Source organism: Vanessa tameamea, chromosome 16, assembly GCF_037043105.1.
Source record: "Vanessa tameamea isolate UH-Manoa-2023 chromosome 16, ilVanTame1 primary haplotype, whole genome shotgun sequence".
NCBI lineage: Eukaryota > Metazoa > Arthropoda > Insecta > Lepidoptera > Nymphalidae > Vanessa > Vanessa tameamea.
Genome location: NC_087324.1, coordinates 10,525,489 through 10,552,726, shown reverse-complemented (window position 1 = coordinate 10,552,726; position 27,238 = coordinate 10,525,489). Strand labels below are relative to the sequence as shown.

Below are 27,238 nucleotides of genomic sequence, written 5' to 3'. Positions count from 1 at the left end.
TATGCTTCAGTTATTTGTCATCTTCATAAATGCTGAAAATACGTTTTTTTCCGGATATTGGTGTGATTTGAATATCCCATTAGAAAACATTTGGTTATTACGATGTACGAACGAATAATAAAGGGATATTTTTTATGTACACGAACGCTTAAATATCTATACCTAAGATGCATAACCATACCAAGGAGCCCACTTACTCTTGGGCACTACGAGTATATGTCTATTCATTCTTGCCTTAAATGTTCTATGATCTAGAAAATCATATGACATAATTTAATGATATTCAAGTGTTTTTAATTAATTTTCATTTTAGGACAATGTCTATACGAAAAGGTCATTTTAAATCAGTGGCCTATTCGCTAGTCTGCCTTCCAGTTTGTTATCCAAATTAATAAAAACCCAAGAAAAATATTTCAAATCATATATCGATGTATGCTAAGAACTTGAGGATACACATCTTGATCGCACAAGATACTTGACCCTATTCCAAAATAAATTCTCTGATTTATATTTAGGAACAACGAATTCAAGATTGAATCAGGAAGTGCTGATTGTGGTGGCAATAACATTAGCACAGAGGTCAATCGCTTTTGGAGATATTTACGAAAATCTTATTTGAGTAATGCTAAAAATTGAAAGAGTGTCTTATTTAAAACTGCTGTCTCTTTTTAGCGTGTTAATTTATCGTGTATAAGAAAGTGACAGGTGAGTTGCAATTTTACATACAATTTTCATCTCGATTTTGTTCATTTTATTTGTTTTTTTTTAATTATAAACGTCAAGAACAGCGATTGAACTTTTATCAACTTTTTATACCCGTGATATACTAATATTATGTAGATTTTTATTGAGTAAATTACATTTATGAGTTTAGTTTATATTTAAAAATGTACAAAAATATAGTCTTGAGTATACATGCATATTACTACATCTATTGTGGAGATGGGCCATGTTTTTGTTTTGTGCTCAGTGTTTATGTAATATATTGTGAACCCTTAAAAATTAGAGAAAATTCTGTTCAATGACTCATCTCACACTAGCGGTGTATAGGAATAAACTTCATAATTACTCGTTAATGGGATTCGAGGCTTTTGCGTAAGAATCGAAGTTTTGGAGAATGTTACTTATATTGGATTAATTGCCTCGTTCGTTTAATGGCAAGAATAAAAATTTACAGGCTTGCGATCGAACCTATAAGGTTATTGGGTTTCTCTGTTAAGTATTCTCTAAAGTACCTCGGAGTTTCGAACTTGGAAGTTAACACTCTCGCTTACCGAAGTTCAAGTAAAACTGGAGTTCCCGCACTTGAACTCCTTCCGGGTATCGGATTATGGGTGATCAACTATTTGCGAACATTCGTGCTTTCAAATATCTCTTGCGTAGTATCCGTTGATCTAGATCAATAATGACCAGAAGTAATTTTTTTTTTAAATATTTCTATATTCATGTAATTTGTAGAGCATATGCCATGATAATTTCGAAATATAATTTCGTTTTTTAATTCTAATGTCTACTGTTGATTGTCCTAGTAAAATAAAATCAAGATAGTTTTTTTATGTTTCATCTAAGGCAAGCGCTGATAAAAATTGACTCTGTTTCTATTTGCATTCTCCAACGTTTGGAACTGACGCGTATTCGGTTATTGAGATGCGAATATCGACAACACAACTAGTCGGCTGTCTGTTTGTTTGTATTGAATGTTTCCTATGTAATATGGATCGCTGTTTATTAAAGTTTAAGTGAAGTTTGACAATATTGACGTCAGTCAGTGAAATGAGACAATTTGAAGACTTTACTTGGTAGTAGGGATTAAAACTGCGCCTGGGTAAGTACCATCCACTAAACAAATATTCTATCGTCAAACAGCAATCATTATTATTGTTGTGTTCCGGTTTGAAGGGTTAGAAAAACAGTGGAACTAAAATGTTATGTCCCAAGCACAAGGGACATAACATCTTAGTTCCCAAGGTTAATGTCGCATTAGCGATGTAAGGTATGTTTAATTTTTCTTACAGCACTAATGTCTATGGGCGGTATTGATAACTTACCATTAGGTTTGAACAAAGTCCTGCCACTAAGTAAAAGCGTGGTGGAATAAGCTACAATCCTTTTCCTTAAGAGAAAATAAGAGAGACTTTAACCATCAGGGAGACATTCATAGAATGCGGTTTTACTGTAAGCAAACACAAGCAAAACTATTTGGATATGATTTTAGATTTCAGAATTCAATTAGGTATGAAATCTTAAAACTAATTAAAAGCAGACTAACAAGAGTTAATAGACACGGCGATAGTAATTACAGCTTCGTTAGATGTAATTACAAGCGCCTGTCTCTATTAGTCTTCACTTAGCTGCGAATGACAGCGTTTACAGTCAAGTAACATTTTTTTTTAAACAATAAATTATGCCTTATCTGTGAAGATGGAGCTCAAGTATAGTCATATTTACCTTATCTATCTAGTAACGTAACTATGATAAGCTACACTTGGCTAGGCAGTCCAATGCACAGGTCGTCACGATAGCATGCGCAAGCGATCCCGTGGCGACCGCCGACAGACGGAGAGGGTACCGCTGGTTTTTTAGTGGGTAAACCCGGCGTACCTGGGCGCACTCGGCGTCCAGGGCTCCGGGGAGTCCCCCCCACCTTCCATCACATGGGGGAAGCGCGTAACGCGTTTTTCGAGCGAGAAAAAAAAAAAAAAAAAGGTAATCCAATGCTCCAGTGCTTCCAGCCTCCTAAGGTAAGGTAGCCAAAAAGTAAAAGCTATGAATATCTATACTAATATTACAAACAAGTAAAATATGTTTGTTTGTATGTAAGGGATTTCGGGAACTAATGATCGTATTAAAAATATATTTTTAAAGGGAGAAAGCTACATTATTCCTGAGTGCTATAAGGTATAAATTATATTTATATCATAAAATTTTCATTATTAATAAACTACACGGTATGAAGCCGGAACAGGTCGGCATTAGATAACACCAATAGTACCAAAAGAATGACTAAAAACTAGACTTTAAAAGTAAAAAATCTTCAATAGCTGACGCGTAAAAAACTTTTTTTTTATGCGCAGTAAAACAGCTGTCCAATTTTTTTCCGAATGCAATGCCGCACTGGGGCCTTTGTCCGTCTGGTACCACTGTCTGTATCTGTTAGTTTTATTTGCGATATAAATTATTCCTTATACTTATTTATCTAGTAGCTTGACTGTAATGCTTCTAATCCTCAGGTTTGATTCCTGAGTTGGGCCACCAAAGGTGTTTGAGTTTTTTATATTTTTAATTAAAACTATATTATATAACCGATAAAACTACATATATATTCACATAAATAAAATGGAGATTATGCACAAATTATACGTATTCGTATATGTATAATTTGTGCATATTTTTAATTTGGAATATTGACTTAATAATTTTGAATACATTTATCAATCCCATAGTAAAATTTAATGTGAATAAAATTTTTTGAAGTACGAAAACATAAACCGGAATAAATTTAAATAATTTTGATTTTATATCATTTTCGATCAATTAGCAAAAGCAAAAGCTACTTTTCAGTGATTATCATAAAATATAATATTTATTTAAATTTTATATTTCAACTTTATATTCAAACAATAATAGAAAAATATTTTAACAGTCGGAAATAGGTATGAAATGTTAGGCATGTGAGTTCCAATCGCACTTGCCTCAAGTTTTATGATCTGAACTCGCAAATTTGGCAGACTTGACAATTCCAGAGACGTGCCAAATACCCACCATTCCTATGATCTATTACAAAAGGTGACTACTTACTATTACTAAGAAAATAATATTAATCATTACATGAATTTTTATGTCCTGACTGCATATATGTTGTGTGTGCGTGTATTTTATATTTGAATTATTAAAACGTATATTATACTTATATACTAAATTAATAAATGCAAAAATCTTCACACTGAAACCGCTGAACCGATATATCTGAAATTTGATTTGGCTATAGTCCCGGGGACGTAAATGGGCTACTTTTTTTAAATTAATGCCTCGAGGGGGGAAATGGAAAAATAGTTTTAAGTTCGCGTGGATAAAGCCATAGGCTTTCTTTTTCTTCAGGCAGCAGTTATAATTATATAGCAATATATCGGCAGTTTACAATCTCGCGAGATAAATTACAATCTAAAAATATTTTCAATTCTACGGTGATGTATATAAGATCGTTTACCTAATTTACAAAATGAATAATCAACTTGACAATAAATACGTCTGAAATATCTATCCCAGGGCAAATATCAGCATCATATTGCTTAAAAACACTCAAAGTGACGCCGTGATATAGTGACGCATACGGCCGCGATTAGTTTAAATCACACGTATTTTTTAAATTCTTTAAACTTTATCTCTTATTTAAGTACACCGGAAAAAATTGTCAGCATTGTTTCAGTCATTTAGGAAGCGTTCGGTTACATGTACAAGAATTATATTAATAAAGATATTAATATTTGTTCAAATGCAAGCTAATGAGTGGTTTTTGTAACGATTATTTAATTAACGATTAATTCGATTGTTATGTTAAATTGTATCTGAGGTTTAACCCAAATTATAATTTAGTAATTAATATGTACATACATAATACACAAATGTCGTTTTAAATAAAATAGTGAACAGACGATATTGATCTTTTCCGACACAAATAAGCAGTAAATTATCACCTGAGCGCCATAACTACCTGGCCAGGGGTGATTGGGCGTTTATCGTATAGGCAGGTGGCCATAATGTCTACACAATTATTTCTAAGCAATTTTATACTGAGCTGAACACGCTAAATAGGACAAGCGCAAGCAAATGATGGTGATGACTGGTGTATTAAGTCATTGCTTGATCAAAATTACCTGATGAAGATATTCCAATTTATTTTGATTTCAGTTTAGTACGTAATTTCAAATATTGAGCGCAAGGTGTTTGTTGTTGTTGTTGGCTTTCTGAATGAAAAAAAACATTCTGAGCGTTAAGCTGGTTCTGGCAGACGTGTATTTTAGTAAATTTTAGTAGATTTACTATTTAGCTTTGGAAGTCATCGCGTCATTTCGATTTAGATTTTTTGTAATCATTATATCTACGAAAGCATAATTATTAAACTCTATCCTAATAAATAAAGGTTTTTTTAAGTTTATCTTAAAATATAAACAAAAATTATAAATAAATATACATAAAACGTATACCAAAATATGCTGCGTGTTTGAGATATTTAAGTGTATAATATAATTTTTACAAGTCATCAACTTTTGTCCAACATACACTATTGACTTGACAAGCGTGAATTTCACATTCTCGTATAGTAATAATCTCATTCAAGAATTCATTGTTTTTATTTGAATTAGAAACGGTGTCAAGAGTTATTCAGAGATGTGTTAATCGCTTCATCAGATCTTTTGATTTAACTTTTTTTTTGCGGACGGGTAAATGGACCACCTTATGGTAAGTGGTCACCACCGCCCATAGAGATTACACTAAGGCGCCACCAACCTTGGGAGCGAAGATGTTATGTCCCTTGTGTCTGTTGATACAATTCATTTAGGTGTTAATCATTCACAATTTAATTGATTTACTTTAAACTACCCATATAGAGCATATAATATCATATTAATTTATCTCATCCAATAAAACCTTCGGTCTCCTGGAATCGTCATCATAGTTATCGTGACTACTATCAGTACAGGTGCAACATAATTTACAATCTGTAAACATCGAGTTGGATAAAGGTCTCTTCTCTCGAGGAGATGCTTTGGAGCCAATTCAATTCTGCTCCAATGTTGGTGATGGATTGGTGTGGCAGAATTTTATCCAATATTTACAGGTAATCCAAAGTTGTGTAGCCTCACCGCCGAGAACGAGACAAATTATAAAAACAAGTTAAACGTATGGAGACTATCTAAAATAGCCATCCTATAAATACCTATAAATTACTGGTAGCCAAATAAACAACAATCAATCAGTCAATATCATTTATTAGATACTTACATCATACAGGTGATTACAAGTTGGCTTAAAAATTGTACACAACGTGTACCAACATTGGTGAACAAATATACTCTTTATTTATATTTAAATTAATTTATAAAATACAATGTTAAAATAAATCATCATCTTACGTATTTAAAAAGTGCCTAAGACTTAAAGCTCAACTACAAACGAAGGTATTGAAATATGAATATTAATTTTAGTCGGATTATAATTTTGCGGATTCCGAATAACTAAGTAATAAGAGTATTTCAGTAAATTATATTAGGTAGGCAAGTTCATTAGGGTCGTCGAACAACATTTTATTCGTCTATAGCCGAAAGCTACAACAGTTTAAGAGAACAGGGTTGTGGTATATTCTAAGCACGTATTGGACACGTAGAGGGTAGGTTGTACGAGGGTCCGAAACGTGCCTATCAATCTATAGTTTTGTTTGACAGTCCCAGTCTTACCTAAATAATAATTTTGTATGGTAATATTGTCTGAAGTTTGCGACAATCTTTGAATGTAAGATGTAGGTCAAACAAAACTTATGTTTCCGATTTTGGTTCGTCTTATTTACAGTAATAACAGTTGTTGTCTGATAATTATTTCAAATAACTTGATAAAACTTTTTCTGATGACATACTTTTTTTTTTATTTATTAAATACTATCAATTAGGCAAAGGTAAAAGCTGAAACGGCCTAAGAGTTAGAATACGTTAATCTTAACCGAACATTGTAGGTTCAATTCAAATCCAAACAAGCACTAGTGATCAATATGTGTTTCTTCGTGTTTATTAAAACTCATCCTATTATTGTAAGAAAATATTTTGAAATACATAGTTTAGTCAATTAAATATAATTAAATCTATATAATATATCCTTCCTGGAAGTTTATATGTATTATCCTCTACGTATATTATCTTATGTCGGCTTTTTGGATAGGGAACCCGTCAATAGGCAAAGTTAAAAATATCTGCGGAATCCCTAGAAAGGCTCCAAGCAGGATGTATTGACTTAGCAGAGTAGAAAACTAGGAACTAAGATTTTTTTTTATGTTATAGGGGGCAAACAAGCAGGAGGCTCACCTGATGGAAAGTGATTACCACCGCCCATGGACATCTGCAAAACCAGGGGGGTTGCAGGTGCGTTGCCGCCCTTTAACTCTGCCTTTTCTGCCTTTGTTAATACAATGTTTCTCTATGCAGTAATAACAACAAATTAAAACAATTCAATGATTTAACGTGTAAGAAGTAACCGATACCTAAGCCGCAAATTTATACAATTGAGAAACAATAGGTATAAAAGCTTGGCCAGAATCTAGCCTACAGTCGTTACGAAAACTTGGTGCCCGGCCAATATTGAAATAGGTTAACTTATTGCGAGAATATTTGAAATTAAACTATTTGAATTTAATTAAGAAACGTTTAAAAAACCTGCATGCACAACGGGAATATAATATTACAATTTGAGGTTAAAATAATTATTTTTGAAAGACACCTTTTTAATAGTCATTTAATATTGTGACGTCATTCGTTGCTGTAGTTCTGTACCCCATTACTATTTATAATAATATGCGTTACAAATACAGTTAAACATTTATAGTTTATGTTTATAATGTGTCACATTAAAAATTATTTTTATAATTTTAACTTTTTTTTAAACTATATAAAACGCCACAAAAGTGTCAATTCACTAAAATCCGTGCCGTTAACCCATTTCCCACTTCCCATATACCGGTATTGCTAGCCCAATACATCATTTTGGCATTTTCTTTGAATTTAAATAATAAAATAAATTACATTTATTTTATCCGTGCAGTGAAATAATTGTTACAATTAGATTTTATTATCTAATTCGTTTGTTGTATTTGTTTGGAAGTCATTTCGCATCGTTTCAGTTTAATTTATTAGCCGTCATCCAATATGCAGGTTAGTATTTGCTGAAAAATGTCGGAAATTTGTTATGACAGTTTTATTTTGCCTTATTATTGGCTTTTATTAAATAAAAATAATTATTACATAATTATTCCTTTGATTTAAATGTGGATATAATTCCTATTTAATTTAAGGTATTTTTGGTAGTGATGCTGGCCACACTTCCTAAGCCTTAGTCATAACGTAACATCAACGAAAAAAAAAAATAGATTTTTTATAATGTTTTATGTAGGTATACCACAGACATTTGCTTTGCCTTTGTATGATATGATAGGGTCGCATGCGGCTTCGCTCGCATTTTAGGGGTTAGTCGTCAGGTGTTAGTCATAAGAAGCCAATATCCTTCTTTGGAGCTCGAGTTTGTTTCAAAACAAATTTCATCAATTCAGTTTAGACAGACAGAGTTAATTATGCATTTATAATATTAGTATAGAATAACTATTCCTTATATTGTCAATCTAACACCAAGCTTGGGACATAATATGTTATATCCCTTATTACTGGGTAACTCATTACTTATATATTACTTCATATCAGAACTCAAGAATCCTTAATATTGGTGTTATATAATGGATGGTAATCTACCATTAAGGAATTTTGCCATATCTTGGGTTTGCTTTATTGAAATTTAATATATATATATTTTTTTATTAAAATTGTTATTGTGTTGATCTGTGTACTGTTACAAATAATATTTTAAAGGCAGTGTTATAAACTTTTTTAAAGAAATTTTTGAGACAACAATAAATTACATACAAAGATTCGTCACACGTATGTCTGTTTTATTGTCTCCAGTGTTCAAGTTATATCTTGTACACTTTAAACTTTTTCGATGTATTCTATGCAGTTCATACTTCTTTAAGTTTGAGCCCCGATTATACAATTTTTATTAGTTTTTGATAGTCTAACGTGGTGCAATTGCAATGATCCACTAAAGTAATAAAAAAAAGCAAGTTTTTTAAATACATTTATGTTTAACAGCCCTTACGAAATTACCTTTAAAAACGATATAAAACCATTGTCTATGAAATTAAAAAAAAAAAAACAATTTAAAAATACATATATTGTATTTTTTTTTTCCTTATTCCCAATTCTATAGTTTTACAGTATTGTGATTACAGTTACACACTTCGTATTAATTTTGGCCAATTCATTCCATTTAATCGATGTTATTATTAGAATCGATTAACTTCTGTTCAATGGTTAACTCCCTCGATATTCGCTTCCAATTACTTTCAACTAAAAGCATTTCAGATTAAAGTTGTCGATAATGTTCAGACGCAATATAGTTTTGTTTTGTCAAGCGTAATAAATCAGTAATCAATGAGCCATGCTTCGACCTTCTCACTCACTTCCCTATCTGATAAGCTTGAAAGTATACGTTCGATAGTGTAATATTAACAATTTAGAACTGTCAATAGGTATGAGCTATGACAACGAACTGTAATTTAAAATTTTAATCGTAATCATTATTAATAAACTATCGATAAACGCTACGTCAGTCGATTTTTATTCGATACGAAATTCGAACGACAGGATGCTGCAATAAATTCGAATTTCGAATTGGAATTTGTGGACGTGACATATGAAGCGTCCGTTACAGGTAAAGAATGCTGGTTGAATGTATTGTCATTTTATAACATTTCGACTTTGAATTCGTAGACGAGTTGCGATTTTTTCCTAATGGTAAGTTTTATACTAAATTATAGTGGATCGAGTGGTTTATAAGATTATGTCCATTTATAGCTCATCAGCGTTCTTATATTTTGAAGTAAAGATTTTTGTTTTAAATATTTAAGACGTAGAAATAATAAATCTGGAAAAAACTAAACAAACCTTAATGATTTACTGGTTACACAGCTGGTAAAATTTCATCCATCGTCGAGATACTCACAATGTTTTCATCAACAGACCTAATTATAACCACAACTTTTTTTTCATAAAAAGTCAGCGATACTTAACAGCTTTTAACACATAAGGTTCACGTGTTCCAATAGTTCCAATCTTGGCTCAAAACCATTACTATTATCTATATCAATGGAAAAAAACGTTTTAGTTCCCAAGGTAGGTTGTTCATTGGCGATGTTAAGAATGGTTAATGTTTTTAAAACGCCAATGTCTATGGGCGTTGGTGACCAAAAACTATCAGGTGGCACCTTTGCCCGTGTTGCTTGCCAATGTTATAAATATATATATTAACGGATACATACATCACCAACACTTGATATCTAGTTCGATCTACAAACAGCATTTTAATGTAGAACTGCCACTTTGCTCAACATCCGTACACTCGGTCACTTCCCGGAATCGTCAAGAAATCGAAAACGTCGGTAAAGTTTCCGCTATGGCAACACTTGATATTCGAACAAAATAAAGAATTCGAAATACAAAATAAATTCGAACTCAAAATACGTGAACATACAATTAGAGTAAGAGATTTTCAATTACTTCGAAGAATAGTTTATAAAATGATTGCTTGCATATTTAAATGGACATTTGTTTTTTTTTCTAAACTTATTTTAAATTTTAGTGGCAAAGAAGAATAAAAGTATGCATAGTATTTAGAACCGTTATTTTGTTCTGTTCCTCTAGTATTCCACTGACTCCATCTTAGAATTTAGTCTTGAAATTTAAAAGGAATTACAGTAACATAGGTAAGTACTCCCCGTTACGCAAACAAGTCAATCTTACCCCAAGGCGCGCTAATAGATGCTTCACATTAAAAAAAAACAAACATTATATACGTATATAACTACAAGTACTAGTTTAGTAAGAAATATAATATTGAAAATATATACGTATATATTTTCATTAGATTTTCGTGATGATTACGCAAACCACAAAATTCCACGAATTGGATGAAAATCTGCCAAATGTGTACCTAATTGCACTGGCGCAGCGTGGTGGAGTACGTTTTAATTAACCTTCTCCTAATCAGAAACAACTTCGCCTACCAGTGAGATATTTTGGGGATATGTTACAGTTAATTACATAATATAATATGAACTGTTATTTTACCCGATCTTTATTCGGAACATAATGGAAAGCATCACAATTTATGGCACAGATGTTTCGAATATTACTTGCGGACTTATGGTGATTACTTGTAACGAATGTTGAAGCTTTTGTTATAAAACAAACAGCATTGTGTGCTCGTATACTTATTAGTTTGGGAACATCAGAAATATAATAGCGACTATATATAAAACAGTTTAATAATTATGTTTAACTAGAGAACATTGTGAGTTCAAACCCAGGCAAAGACCACAATTTATATGTGCCTAATTTGTAAATAAATAAATATTGGACAACATCACATACATAACTCTGATCCCAATGTAAGTAGCTAAAGCACTTGTGTTATGGAAAATCATAAGTAACGGCAGTACCACAAATACCCAGACCCAAGACAACATAGAAAACTAATGAACTTTTTCGACATCGACTCGGCCGGGAATCGAACTCGGGACCTGGGAGTGGCGTACCCATGAAAACCGGTGTAAACACTACTCGACCACGGAGGTCGTCAAATTTGTGATTTTCTTTCATTTTATGCTCGGCGATGTAAGAAAACATCGTGAGGAAACTTGCGTGTCTTATTTCGATGAATTACGGCCTCAGTTCTAAACCATCTCTTCAAAGGGAGAGGTCGTTTTGTCCAGAAATGGCACATATATAGGCTGTCACTTACTTTACTATTAATAAATATCAGATGAATTATTTTGTCAAGAAATGTCAAAAAGTTTTAAAGTGTGTTTTCCTATATTGATAATAAACACACACATTTTACTTACACACACAATATAGCGTTAATACAATCCGTAAACAATACAAAAGAGTAAACACTGCTTGAATGCCAAAAAATCCAACTCACACATGCATGCACAAGGGACGTAACACCTTAGGTCCCAAGGTTGGTGGCGCATTAGTGATGTAAGGAATGGTTAATATTTCTTACAACGCCAATGTCTGTGGTGGTGACCACTTACCATCAGGTAAGTTTAGCTCGTCCGCCTACCGATGTCATATATTTAAAAAAAATCCTTTAAAATTACCAAACAATCTAAAACTCAACTATTTGAATAACATAATCAACCTGTAAGTTTCCCACTGCTGGGCTAAGGCCTTCTCTCCCGTTGAGGAGAAGGTATGGAGCATATTCCACCACGCTGCTCCAATGCGGGTTGGTGGAATACACATGTGGCAGAATTTCGTTGAAATTAGACACTTGCAGGTTTCCTCACGATGTTTTTCTTCACCGCCGAGCACGAGATGAATTATAAACAAATTAAGCACATGTAAATTCAGTGGTGCCTGCCTGGGTTTGAACCCGAAATCATCGGTTAAGATGCACGCGTTCTAACCACTGGGCCATCTCGGCTCAGTGGTTAGAACGCGAGCCGAGATTTGAATAAAAGTGTTAGTAAATACTAACAGTTATTCACGGCTCACTAAGTTGTGAAAATGCACTTAAATCTATAAATTCCGTTAGTAAAAATAATTCTATGTACAGCAACGACTCAATAAGTTTCAGCTCTGTGAATATTTATACGAAGTTGAACTCGAGCGTTTCTTTATAAAAATAAGGATCAATTCAGTTGTATTATAGTGTAGTTTGACGAGTGTGTACACCGGTTTTCATGGGTACGCCGCTCCGAGATCCCAGGTTCGATTCCTAGCCGAGTCGATGTAGAAAAAGTTCATTAGTTTTCTATGTTGTCTTGGGTCTGGGTGTTTGTGGTACCGTCGTTACTTCTGATTTTCCATAACAAAAGTGCTTTAGCTACTTACATTGGGATCAGAGTAATGTATGTGATGTTGTCCAATATATTTATAAAAATATATGTTTAGGTATGATATGTAATAAATTGAAGACCCAGACAAACAAGACAGGAAATATCATCCTCATGATCACAGTTGCAATTTTTTTTATTTATATATATAGCTGGCAACCTGACCCAGTTTCGCACGCATAAAATAATGGTCTATAGTCTACATCAGTAGTTCCCAAACTTATTTTTCTCGTGGACCACCTATTGGCATGTGTCCGTAACCACAGTTTGAGAGAAACACTAAAATATGAACTAAATTTAAATTTGTTTTATATTGGTCTTTTTAATTCTATCCTTAGTAACCCTACGAGTATTTCAGCAATTAAAATCTATGAATTTGTTAGTGACTCTCAAACTGAAGACGATAAAAAAGAAATCACTGGTATACATTCAACACTTTGTATCGTAATTCATATTGGTTTACGAGGAGCACGCCGATAAAGCTTCCAGTCAACACGATTTTTCCCGACGTCTTCAACAATCCTCGTCATATTTCAGACAATCTATGTAAGCATTATATATATATATATATATAGGCATATATTATACATATAGCAAACCTTATAATGTATTTATTTTATAATTGTGAATATTTGTTAGTGTAAACATGTTTTAATCTTTTTATTTTCTATTTTATTTTGCAACGGCTGAACAACAGTCTTCCTATAGCATATAGGACATTAACTTTCATTATTTCAAGTTTTACGAGAATACAGTCGCGGGCAAAAGCTAGCACTTGAAGTTAAAGTTTACTGACTGACTTTTCGGCCCTAAGTATGATATCTTACATTTTGTATTTAGACCTTCGGGGCTTTTTGGAATTGGTGTTGTTATACAGATTGTATTGTTTAAAGAGAAGCTTGAAACAATAAATACTATTATAAATATTAATATGTATGTATACCATATTGCTAGTATTTCATATAAAGACAAAAATGCGTTATCAATTTTATTACATGCATAAATTTAAGCAAGTTTCGAACTATTAAAACAAGTACGTGAGCAAACATAGACAGTCACAGAGTACTAATATACAAACTCAACTTTATATCTCGCCAATATAATTATTCGCTTTGGCTGTACACAGACAGTCTGCATAGGAATGCAATTCCAGCAAGTCTCGTTAGGACGTCGCGTCATTTCTTATAACTATGGATTCAATGAGTTCAACCATTCTTGTTCATAACTATACTTCCATTTGAAATGATTGTAGATGCTAAATATAAAGATTCGAGCAGAGCTTTTTTTTTTAATATTAGTTACAGCCTGTAAATACCCACAGCGAGGCTAATGCCTCTTCTCCCTTTGAGGAGAAGGTTTGGAGCTTATTCCACTACGCGGCTCCAATTCAGGTTGTGGATACACATGTGGCAGAATTTCATTGAAATTAGACACATGTCGATTCCCTCTTGATGTTTATCTTCTCCACCGAGCACGAAATGAATTATAGACACGAATTAGGCGTATTAAAACTCTGTGCTACTTGCTTGAATTTGAACCCGCAATGATCGGTTAGGACACGTGCATCTTACGCGTTTGAACCGCTGGGCCATATCGGCTCCGAAGTAAATTAATTTAATATTATGCTGGCCGAAATTCGAACCCAAGTCTCAGTAAAATAATTTCCGGAATTTATTATGACATTAAAAGTGAAACTTTTCCATTCTCCATTCCCGTGTGCTACTTGAGAGAATATTTCCTCGTACAATTTCATGATGTTTCATTTTCAATTCGGCTTTTTCGTTTCTTTCAGCATTTTCAGGTAAAGGAATGCTGTTTGTAATTTTTTATTTCAAAAAACATAACTGATGCATTCAGTCTCAATTAAAATATTTAGACCAATTTTGAACGCCATTAAATTTTATGACATGTATATGAATCTATACTAATTTTAATAATGCGAAAGTAACTCTGTCTGTTCCTCTTTCAGGGCCAAACCACTGAGCCGAATGATGAAATTTGGTATGACGCAAGGTTGAACTCCAAGGAAGGTATAGGCCATTTCTTATACCTTAAACCTGACGACCAACCCCTAAATCGCAAGCAAAGGTCGAGCGACTAGTACGACACACAAGAATATGAAATTCAAGCTTGACACTTCAAAAGTCTAAATTTAAAGGGAGTGATACTGCGAAGCGCATCTAATTATTTATTAGTATTATATAATAAAACCTTCACCAGTACTCAAATATCTTTTGATATAACTTTTATGTATAGTTTAATGGTTTAGTAGTTCTTTAAATTAGGCATTATAAAATCAAAATCAAAATATACTTTATTCAAGTAGGCTTTTACAAGCACTTTTGGATCGTCATTTAACAAACTATATTAAGTAAAGCTACCACCGGTTCGGAATGTAGATTATATCGAGAAGAGCCGGCAAGAAACTCGGTAGTTACTCTTTTTCAACATCTAAAAATACAGTCATGTTAGTTAAATACAATGATATATGTATGTTATGTCTCCTGCCTGGAAGTCAACAAGCATTAACTCCACGCTTTTTTATCATCTATATAATCTTGATCCGAATAATATGACTTCTTTACCAATGTATTTTTTACAAATGATTTGTATTTATGAAACGGGAAAGAAACATCTCGTTTTATAGTATATATTGTACACAAAAAGTATCGCTTTGTAAAAACATATTCGTATTCGGATTTCAGCTGCGATTCGCGTGTCGTGTTTTCGTGATAATGATAGAAGTAACTTTGTCGAAACGTCAGGTTAAATAAAAAAGGTATGGTCGTGGTTATAGCCCCATATAATATTATGACGTATGAGATGTTTTAATTTTCTACATTAAAGTTAGTAGATATGTACGTATGTATGTATAACAGTTAATGTCATGAGTATACTGAATTTATGTTCATTATTTTTTTTCTTAATCATATACAATTTTATAGATTAAGTTTTGTGAAATTATTAAATAAAGCAACAACCAAGTGAAAAATTTATATTTATTTTACTAAAAACTTTGGAAATTTTACGCAAATAATAAAATTCGATTTTGTAAATTTACGACTCATTAGAATACGAGTAGAATTACTGCACGAAGTTTGTAATATTACAAGTTACGCGTTTTGTAAATTACTCGAATTGAATTATATATTGTATTTACAAAGTAGTGATTTGAATTTTCACAAAAAAAAAAAAAAAAAATGCTAGTTATTCTAAGAGTGTTAAGTTAAAAATGTTACTGTCAGAAAAATTGTACAATATTGGATTTGATGTTTATATATATGTTAATAACTATTTTTTTTATGATATAGGTTGGTGGACGAGCATATGGACCACCTGATAGTAAGTGGTCAACATCACCCAATGGCGCTGTAAAATATATGAACCATGTAAGGAACATACGCCAATACGCCAAGAACCTTGGGAACTAAGTTGTTATGTTAATAGTTGATTATATTAGTTTTATATCGAATCAATACTCAAAATCGCTCAAAACAAATTAAAAAATATAATCAAATTAAAAAAAAAACAAACTTTCAAGAATCAACAACAACAACAACAACAACAAACAAGAAAGAAAATTAATCATCAAAATTCATTAATTGAATTTCGAAATAACAAAAAAAAAAACAATTGAGAACTTCCTTTTTTGAAGGCGGTTAAGAATAATAAAATGTTATTATATTGACGTATTTTGATTGTGTTCTTTCAAAAACATATTTAACTAACATACCGCAGACTTCGTCTCGAGTGCGTTTGATCCCCATATGTCGTTATTAAATACAAAAGAGACGGAAGAAGCAAATTGCTTTATAAATGGGAAACGTCAGGTGTTCTTTATCAGAAATATATTCGCGAATTTACAAATGGCTTTTACACGTTTTACGTTTTCGTATAAATAACACAACCTTGTTTTCAATCAACGACTCCGTAATATCCTTTGATTCTGTTCTCTGAAATGGTTCAAATTTATAATTGCTTGAGCTGTTTCGGAGCTCGGTCTCATTGATTGAGACTAGACGACATTCATTTGTTTACACTTGAAGATATTATAATGTCTGATGATGATACCTTTCAAACTTTATTAAATCTAAAGCTATGTTGTTAAAAAAATATATTTCTATTCTTTAATTTCTATAAGTCAAAACTTGGTATCCTGTTTATTTTTTTCAACCCTCATCTATGCTACTATAATTTTTTTCTCGCTGGATAAATCTCATAAATCAAAGTCTTACCCGTTTTTCCCCATCAAGTAAGGGGATGGGGGGATGGTACTCGCCGGTGCCTAGAACACCTGAAGTGCCCCAGCACACCGGAACCCATTACAAAAACATTGGTACACATTGTCTTATCACGCATCACGGGATCGCTTGAGCATGCTACCGTGATACCTGACCTGGCCACAGATAACTTGTATATATAGATGACCTGGCTGACATATAAGACAAATTCTGGAAGATTCTGGATTTAAATCCCGTGTTGGTTAATTAACAAAAGCTTTTCTGTTAACAAATTCTCAGCAGCAGCCCGAAGAGTAAAAGTTAGTTATGATTACCTTCCTATGCCTCGGAAACCATTGGTTATTGGTGATTATGAGAGAATAAAGAGTAAGAACGTCTTTGACAGTATGAATTATAGTGCACAGTTCGTTTAGTGGGACTGGGCAGTTGCCTATTCTCCCACGAGAGTGGCCACTGTGACCTAGATCGTTCAGACAGCAATTTACCATCACGGATACGAATTGCACTCATGTTTAAACAGATCTTTGAAAATAAGTAAAAAGTCATTGTAAATTATTTATACTTACGTATGTACGAATTATCCTCTTTCGCTTTTATAATCAAGTGCAGTTAATTTAGTACGATTAGTAGAAACAAAATGAATGCTAAAAGCTAATGTATCTAAGTGGAAGATATTAAATAGTAAGTAAAATACTTGGCGCGAGACAAATTAGATTTATACAGAGTCTGAATTAATTGACGTATCCGACTGAACAACGTAAATTAGACTTGATCCCATTGATTATCTTTCTCATCCCTTTTTTTACGTCACAAACTCATCAAATCGCATCAGCTCACATCGGTCTCCATAAATTTCGTAAGACCTTTAACAAATTTCGTTTCCCTTCAATCTTAGATATTAGATTCTGATCCGAACCCGGATGAACGGTATTCCGCTCCACCGCCCCACCATATTTAGCGATCATGCTTCGGTATAAGTAAACGATTTTTATAAAGATCTATGAATCATGTTATCATTAACGAGCGTTTAGCAGAACATTTCGCTTATAAAATTCTTTTGATCTTATTTTTAGGTTTTTATCTAAACAATTAGCTTATTGAAATTTATAAGGTTAACTGAATTTACGTAAAATAGATTGAAGGTAATCGCTGCGAAACGGTGTTGAATCTGCAATACCGGTTTATTTCCTATATTATTGCCTTCCAGGCAGGAGACAACATACATATATAATTGTATTTAACTAACATGACTGTATTTTTAGACGTCGAAAAAGAGTAACCACTGAGTTTCTTGACGGTTCTTCTCGGTAGAATCTACATTCCGAACCAGTGGTGGCTTTACTTTAAATAGTTTGTTAAATGACGATTCAAAAGTGCTTGTAAAAACCTACTTGAATAAAGTATTTTTTTATTTTGATTTTAATTATTTAATGCTTTTATATAAAAAAAATAATAGATATATTTAGAATGATCGAACGTTTTGTTGTAACCCGTAAATACCACTAAGTGTCCTCAAATATGTTTCATTGTTTAAAGCTAGTTAAGACCCGAGTAAGGGCACTGCATCGACACAGGTGATCTTCGAACAACATACGTTGTTTATACTTTTTATTACAGATAATGGTTAAAGAGCCGAGATGGCCAAGTGGTTATAGCGTGAATTTTAACTGGTGATTCAACTATAATATATAATATATAATATATAATATATATATATATATAAGTAACTTCAAGCTCGGGAAATCATCATTGATTTTTGATGTGATTAATTTGTATTTATTAATTCATCTCGTGCTCGACGGTGAGGGAAACATCGTGAGGAAATCGGCATTTATCGGATGTGAATCTACCAATACGCATTTGACAGCAGCGTGTCATTTGAAGATTGCCACTTTATCTTTTTTTTTTCATCATGATCAAGAAATAGCTATAGCAATTAAATTATACAAAGGCACGGGAGTTTAGTCTGTGGAGATTAAAGATTGCGCATAGATATAGTACTCCGAAAAAGTACAAACCACTCCGTATAACAAGCGATCTTAAAAATAAAAGGGATGATCTCTTTCAACAAATAACAAGGTAAAAATATTTTAGACAAATAAATCAGATACACAATATAAAAATAAAAGGACGTACAATGATACAGAATCAAAATGTTTATCTAACTGTGTAAGAAGGTGATGAATTTATTCCATAAAACTGTTCCATTACGGATTTATAAATAATATAAAAAATTGCAGGAACACGAATCGATCATTGGATTCTCAAATAAATAAGTTGTCAGATGTCAAAAGAATGTAAGTATTTTACTACAGCGAATGCGGGTTTATGCTACGTTTAATTAATCCTATCCAGTGGTGGCTTAGGTATTGGCTTTGAGAAACCGTCCAAGCCGCTCACTTTTAGAATTTCTGCAAAAGCTGCTGTAATTCTAAATCCTAGACCGCCGAACATAGTGGCTCTTGAAATCCAAGTTCAAGGGAATATAAATTTATTGAGACGGTGATTAAACTCTTTGTATTTCATCGAAGTTTATTTTATACGAAATTTCCACGAAAATCCTATAATCGTAGTTTTCAAAAGAATTTATCCATTTAAATCTTAAGTTTATGGGACGAAGTTTCTATTAGAAGTAGGTCATTAAATTTACGGCTCTGAGCTATCAAAACCGCAGCAATTCTATCGTCACTCGTATAAACACTTGATATTACGAAACAAACAATTAACAGAATTTGTTTTCTCATTAAGGAGTTTTAAGTTTAATCCTTATCGCTTTAACAATTAGTGTTGTTCCGATCGCTGGCTATTTACATAATATTAGTATAATCAGACCGATTAAATTATTTACCGGGACATTAATTGTAATAGATAAATTAAGAAGATTATTTAAATTACTTACGCAAATCTAAGCCGAGATGGCCCATTGGTTGGAACACGTGCATCTTAACCGATGATTTCGGGTTCAAACCCAGGCAGGCACCACTGAATTTTCATGTGCTTAATTTGTGTTTATAATTCATCTCGTGCTCGGCGGTGAAGGAGACCTGCATGTGTCTAATTTTAACGAAATTCTGCCACATGTGTATTCCACCAACCCGCATTGGAGCAGCGTGGTGGAATATGCTCCAAAACCTTCTCCTCAAAGCGAGAGGAGGCCTTAGCCCAGCAGTGGGAAATTTACAGGCTGCTAATGTAAAAAAAAAAACGCAAACCTAAATAAAACTTTTTGAACGATTTTTTTTTAGATATCGAAACAACTGAACGGCATTTAAGAGAATTTATAAAGCGAGTGAATAAAAATTAAGTAACAGATAAACTATGACAATTTCATAAATAATAATCTAAAATTTTATACCACTCATTCCGGTTTTTGAACAAAATTTTATATATAATTAGAATTTTCATAGCTTTTTGGCCTACTTAGGCTGATTAACATATTACCATTATCATAAAAAAAGTGTCCACATCTGTTCCTTGCCTCTAAAAAAAGGTTGTAATTCAAAGAACAATTTCCATAAAATAAATTATATCATGATTAAAAATAGATCAATCTATTTCATTAGATGATGGAAAAAAAATACTTTATCAACAAGTATATTATTTTTTTTTATAATCTACATTAATTAACGAAAAAACTTTTTTGTCTAGTTAAAAAAAAACTACCAAGCCAATACATTAAATTAATATATTATATAGATATAGAAATTGATTAGGTCTGCAATGAACATCTGATAGTCGTCATATATACTTAAATCTACGGTAATTAATGTTTAACCAAGCGACTGCTAATAATGACAACTGTAACAAATATATTACATAAGATATTTCACAGTGACTAAGTAGCACAGGTGCGGCTGTAACTTTACAGAGCATCCCGCATCTCGGCCGTTTCCGTTTCACTTGGTGAAGGTGTGGTTGATGTTTATGTCTACCATTAAACATGCTAACTAATCTAATAAAAAAAAAAAAAAACGTTGCAATCGCGGGGCCAATAGAAGATGAGAAACACCGAAACTAATAGATAAGGAAAGGGTTACAGAAAATAGAAGAGAGCAAACGGCATGACGCTCTCATCTCCAGTGTGTGTATGCGTGTGTACACACACGCTACACTTGCGTGTGTGTGTGTGCGCGTTTGAGCGTGTGTGGGTGTGTATATCACTTCGTTGCTATTTGCTATTGTAATAAGATAAGAGAATAAATTTAACATATGTATTTCATTAACAAACTACGTTTTTATTAATTTGACTGTATGTTTATTTATAGTATACTAATAATAATATGTTTGTCTGTCTATTGCTCTTTCAGGGAAAAATCTAGGGGGTAAATATAGGGTACTTTTTATGCCTAACACAAGAAGAATAGCCTTTAAAACGTGAACGAAACCGCGGATGATATTTTTTTTTATTTGACCCAAGTGAAATGAATCAAAATTACATATTATATCCCCGATTTTCTGTTTGCAATTTGAAATCGTGATAACTGTATAACACGATTTTGAAATTTTTCTTTCTAGACTCTCAATAAATCGGCTTATACAAAGAGGTTCAAACGTTTAATAAACAGTCTCTCGAAATTAAATACTCGAACACAAATTTTGTTGTTCATTGAAAATCAAGTGGTAGTCTGAACCGACAGTTTTGTTTTTATTGTACATTTAAAACTATGAATATGGAATGTTTTTAACAGATATAACAATAAAACCTTTTTCATATCAATGTAGGCTTTAATCGTTCATCTGAAGAGGCACTATAGTTTAATTAAACTAGTGAGTCGCCCGTGATACTTCGCATTCATCCAAAAGTTTTTATAGGAATTTTTGGATCACAGATTTTGTTTTGATTTTATTTCATTGTAAACTGACAATCATCTCTATTTGTAACCTTATTTAAATGAATCTTTTTAATGACAAATAATATACATTACTTCAGTTACAATTGGTTATTGGAGTTTGTCGATAAAAAAATATTTTAATTTGGTTTACGTTTTTAATTTTTTTTATACAGCCGTTGCACCGCTCTCTAACCGCTCAGTAACTTAATTCCGCTCTCTAAAATTAATTACTTGTTAAATTGTGCCAATTTAGTAAACTGCAATCAAGAACCCTCTTTAATTTTCACATCTACGGCTGGAGATCTTAAATTTTTTATGTTATGAAAGGCCGGCAACGCACCTGCAAGCCCCCCGGTGTTGCAGATGTCCATGGGCGGTGGTAGTCACTTTCCATCAGATGAGCCTCCTGCTCGTTTGCAACCTCTAACATTAAAAAAAAAAAAAAAAAATGTGCAGCTATAGTCCTATAATCACTGGGACAAAAATCGACTAATATATATATATATATATAGAAGATAAATTGTGGCTAAAACTACATTTACATAGGAGATGAGTAATAAAACAATAACGCTTGGAGCTTATCCTGACACGCTAGTCCAATGCGGATTGATACACCTAAAAATATCTTCATCTGACACATGCAGGTTTCGTCACGATTTTTGTCTTCACCAAAACTAATTTAATACAAATTAAGCACTTCAAAACCGAGCGATACTTAACCGGGCTTGAATCTGAAATCTTCGCTTAAGTCTCACATGTTGGTAGGGCTTTGTGCAACGTCTAGGTAGATACCTCCCTCTAATCACGAATTTTACTGCTGAGCAATACTTAGTATAAATCCTTGTGTTCTGATTTGAAAGGTGAATGATCCAGTGAAACTACAGTCACAAGGGACATAACATATTATTTTCCAAGGTTGGTGGCGCATTGGTGATATGAGGAATTAGTAATATTTCTTACAGTACCAATGTTAATGGGCAATGGTGACCACATACCATCAGGTGAGCTATTTTCTAAACCGTCTACTCATTTGATATAAATACTCTTTCTTACAAAAGTAAGGCTGGATCAACTTTTGGAAATAAATTAGAAAATGCTTATCTTGTTTCTTACTCTGGTCTGGGTCTTTATTTTATTTTTGAGTAAATTATTGTAAATATTTCAATTTAAAACACAAGGGACTAAGATTTGATCAGTTATTAGTTATAGCTTACGATAACTTCAGTGTTAAGATCTTAGAAGTCGTAAAAGATTAACTCTAGCTAAGTTTTTCTTAAGATTTGTGATAATATTGAGCACTAACCGTCGCGGCTTCGACCTGAAGTTTGAACTTTTTTATGCACCATTATATACCAGGTTCGTTCATTTATTTGGTAATCTTATTATTCATTAATAACTCATTTTTATTATATTTCGTTATTTATATTTGTAATTTTTGATATTGAAAAATCTTCGGTTTTGTACTACATTATAAACCTACTGAATATTTTTTTTATTTTAGTATTCGTAATCGTTTCGGAATAGAAATTTTAATGCAGCATCGTCGAGATTTTTGGATTTAACTAGAATAAATAGTTTTTAATTAAAATTTGATTATCCTACATGAGCAACAAATACCAATTGGACAATTTCAATTATTAAATTGGCTAAGCGTGGTGGACGCTGCTCTAAAGCGGGCTGGTGATTTTTATCCGACCCATGTAAGTTCTCTGATATTTCTTAGACCATCAAGAAAATCATAATCAGTCGTTCTTTCCTGAGTTTGAACTTGCAATCATCGGTCAAGTATCACGTGACCTAATTATTGGCAATAATATATTTTTTTTTTTTTTAAATAACCATGCTTATCAATGGACAAATGAAAGAGTACCGTCAGCCTTATTATTTATCAAATATGGCCCAGTAAGTAGCGTGTAATGATATTTTAAATTGTCAATATATTTTCTAGTCAAACGTATTTTATCTTTATTTATCTACTTAACCATTTATAAAGCAAACGATTCAAATATTTAAATATCCGCAGGGATGCCTTATCGTTCTTTTTCATTACTCTGAAAGATAAAATGGCTTTTCATTCCACGAGCGGCGATTCTTTTTTTAACAAAACGCTATTACCGGTTCTAGGAAAACGTTTTGGCTATTGTGAATTTATTTATAACTGTTTTTTTTTTATGGCAACTATTTTTCCCTCGTGATTGCGTTCATTGAATGTTTGATTACTGCTATGGATAAATGTTTGGATCAAAGACAAGTTGAAATGAATACCATATTTTTTGTGAGGCAATATTTTTGAATATCAATATTTGTGGTATTTATTATACACGACAAATTTATACAGATATTAAATTTGAATACCTGTGAAATGCTTATTTAATTATGCTGTGATTTTAGTCCAAGCTGATCTAGTTAAGTATCATATCAAATCAAAATATACTTTATTTAAATAGGCTTTTACAAGCACTTTTGAATCTTCATTTTACAAAACTATTTTAAGTGAAGCTGTTCGAAATGTAGACTCTGCCGAGAAGAACCGGCATAAAACTCATTTTCTCTTTTCTTCTCTATCTTGAGATATATTTAAAAAGCCTAAAAGTTAACAAGTATACGCTCCACGCTGTTTTATAATTTATTTAATTTTGTATTGAATAATATCCTTTATTTATTAATGCATTTTTTACAAATTATTGGAATTCATGAATCGGCACTCCTAAATCAATTATTGTTGACTAAAAGGTCCTTGCATTGCTGTTTGGCGTTCTTGTTTGAAGGGTTCGTTAGCTTGTAAAACTACAGGCACAAGGGACATAACATATTCGTTGGTGCATTAGTGGAGAACGAAATGAGAATATCTATTTAATAAGTAGATAAATAGTTTATTATATAGGTGTTTATACTTACTATCTGGTAGCCTTCTGGAAGTCTGTTTGTGCTATACGATGTTTATTAATAATAATAATATTTAATAACTAGATCAAGTATGGTGTGTTATACGATATTTAATAAAAAAAAAGCATATCAATGTTCATAATTAAGATGTTCGATTAAGGTAGAGTAGATAAGACTTACCTCATCTACAAGAGCCTACAAATTAATTAATTTACATAATTATTGCCATTACACAAGTTTTATAATACTGTCTAATATTTTTAATGATGTTTACAAACTCTGCCGACTCTCAAGGAAGAGACAAGCGTTTGATGATATTTATAAAATGACAAACTACAGAATAATTTGTATACGACATAAGTCTTTATGAACTAAGACACTGATAAAGTATGTCAAATCGTATTTGATATTTCTAAAGCCCTGATATAACAATAATCTTAAACAAAAACGATTCATAAATACTCGTAAGCGCCGCGTTCAATAAAGTATATTTAGATTCGATTCATTGAAAAGTTAATTAGCAACAGCTATAAATCAAAATATATCGCAATTAAATTTAATATGTTTATCTATTGTATGTACTGCTTTTGTTTGAACAAACAGAATGTTATTTTTAATTTCGACGAAATCGGAGAATAGGTGAATGGCCATCAAATATTGACGACTGAAATTATATTGCGATAAATTTTAATATCAAATTAATATTTACTGTATCAATTTTCCCGAAGATTTGTTTTAATTTATTTTTGCTTCTTTAAAGATTATTTGTATACGAAAGAGCGGTTTAAATTGTTATTTTAATAAGTACTTTCCCCTACCTACCCTCATTATCGTACTTTAAGCATTGCATTTTATACATTGAGCATAAATAATTTGATCATAAAACACTATACCAATAATCAGTGATTCTTCGGAAGATTTCTTGTTTTTGTGGTATTTATTTACTTGATTGTGTATTTCGAAAGACATATACTCCGTAATTAAAGTGGTGGAAAAGTACTCCTAAGTTTGTTGCCGGTTTTTCTTAGTAGAAACTACTTTTTGAACCAGTATTGTTACATTTAATTAAATACTATACAAGTCGTTTCAAAATCTTTAACTGCTTTAATGAGTCTACTTGAATAAAAAATAATTTGATTTGAATTCAATCTGAACATATTTTATTCTTTAAATATTACCTTATCGATAAAAGTTTTGCACACGTCGAACTACTTTTAAACGTTTTGTTTAGTTTCTAAATGTATCACATACGTTTATATGTATATACTTATAAACGAGTTGTTACCCTTAAATCGAAAAGTATTTATAGAGATTGGATGTTTAATGAAACTATGTGCGCCAATTACATATAAAAGTTAATTTAATTGCAGATAAAACATTTATATAATTGCATTTAGAATCTGGCATTAAAGGCATCATCATAAAGTTTTACGTTTCCAATATACCAGTTATTTTTACCTCAAAAGTAAACACGTGTGTTCATGTATTGCTTGATTTATAGTGGCCTCGTAAACGCTGCTCCAGCGTGATTCACGACAGCAAGACTTTTAATGATCATTTTTAGCACGAATGGTAATACAGACGTCTGCTTTATTCTCTTTCATAACAGAATATTCTTTCATGAAAACAAGAAGGCAGCACTGAATACATTAAATCAGAGGCGGACGACTGCCAAGTTTTGTATTTCGAATTGAAAAACTCTCACGTTTAAATATAGGAGAGGTTAATGAACGTCGTAGCACTGACCTCCTTTCTGTGTGATGTTGAAGGTACGTAGTCTATAAGAGTCTTCGTCGGGCTCCTCTTCGGGCTGCTGATGTGTGGTCCGCGGCACGTCGAGGAAGGCATTCGAGCGTCGAGGCTGGCTGTGCTGCCCAGCGGGAGGACGTCGACGAGCGGACGCCTGCCTTCTGACTTGAGGAGGAGTTTCCGCTTCGGCTAAACGCGGCTCGGAACTATATCTAGCTCGCGTTTCCCGATCCAACTGTTGCTGTTGTTGTTGCCGTCTGTGTCTCACAGATCGACCACCCGTAATCCTGGCAGATTGGGAACGCGTGGCCGGCCTGCGCCGAGGCGCCGGAGTCGTCTCCATCGGCGCGGCGAGGGCTTCCATACTCGCGGAGGCGGGCGCGCATATCGATTGCGAACGCTTCGTACGTCCGTCCGTAGCCATGGTCGCGACGATACTGACTGCTCACGGCCCCCTCCCGCTTGGGCGGTACTTGTTGCATCGGGATTATAAGATTAGAGCACTTTTAAATGTCACTAATTCCAACTAGCTTTTGTTTTGGGCGGGCGGAAGTTTAACTCATACAATTGCTTACATTATATCGTCCGTTTATTTGCATGAAATAATTTATTATATTTACACAATTTAAAGTGTTTTCAGTTATTTTTTATTAAGAGTTTCATAAGATTTCATACATAGTTTAAAAATTATAATACGTGTAATTTGAGATGAGTATATTTTTGTGGCAGTTCCTTTAATATACTATATTAAACTCAATACGTACGTCCTAATTCGTTTAGGTGAAATATTATATCCTGACCGTGATTATTATTTA

At 32.6% G+C, this 27,238-nt stretch overlaps 1 protein-coding gene across 1 annotated transcript in view; it reads right to left on the bottom strand.

Annotated features, from left to right (window-relative positions):
- The window catches only part of LOC113399262 (GTP-binding protein REM 1), a 137,808-nt gene extending 110,959 nt beyond the window's left edge, over nt 1-26,849 (bottom strand). The window contains exon 1 of the mRNA XM_026638355.2: nt 26,421-26,849. Within this exon, the coding sequence (XP_026494140.2) occupies nt 26,421-26,847 (427 nt within the window). The 5' untranslated portion in view covers nt 26,848-26,849. The remainder of the gene's footprint in view (nt 1-26,420) is intronic.
- Between the last annotated feature and the right edge of the window lie 389 nt (nt 26,850-27,238).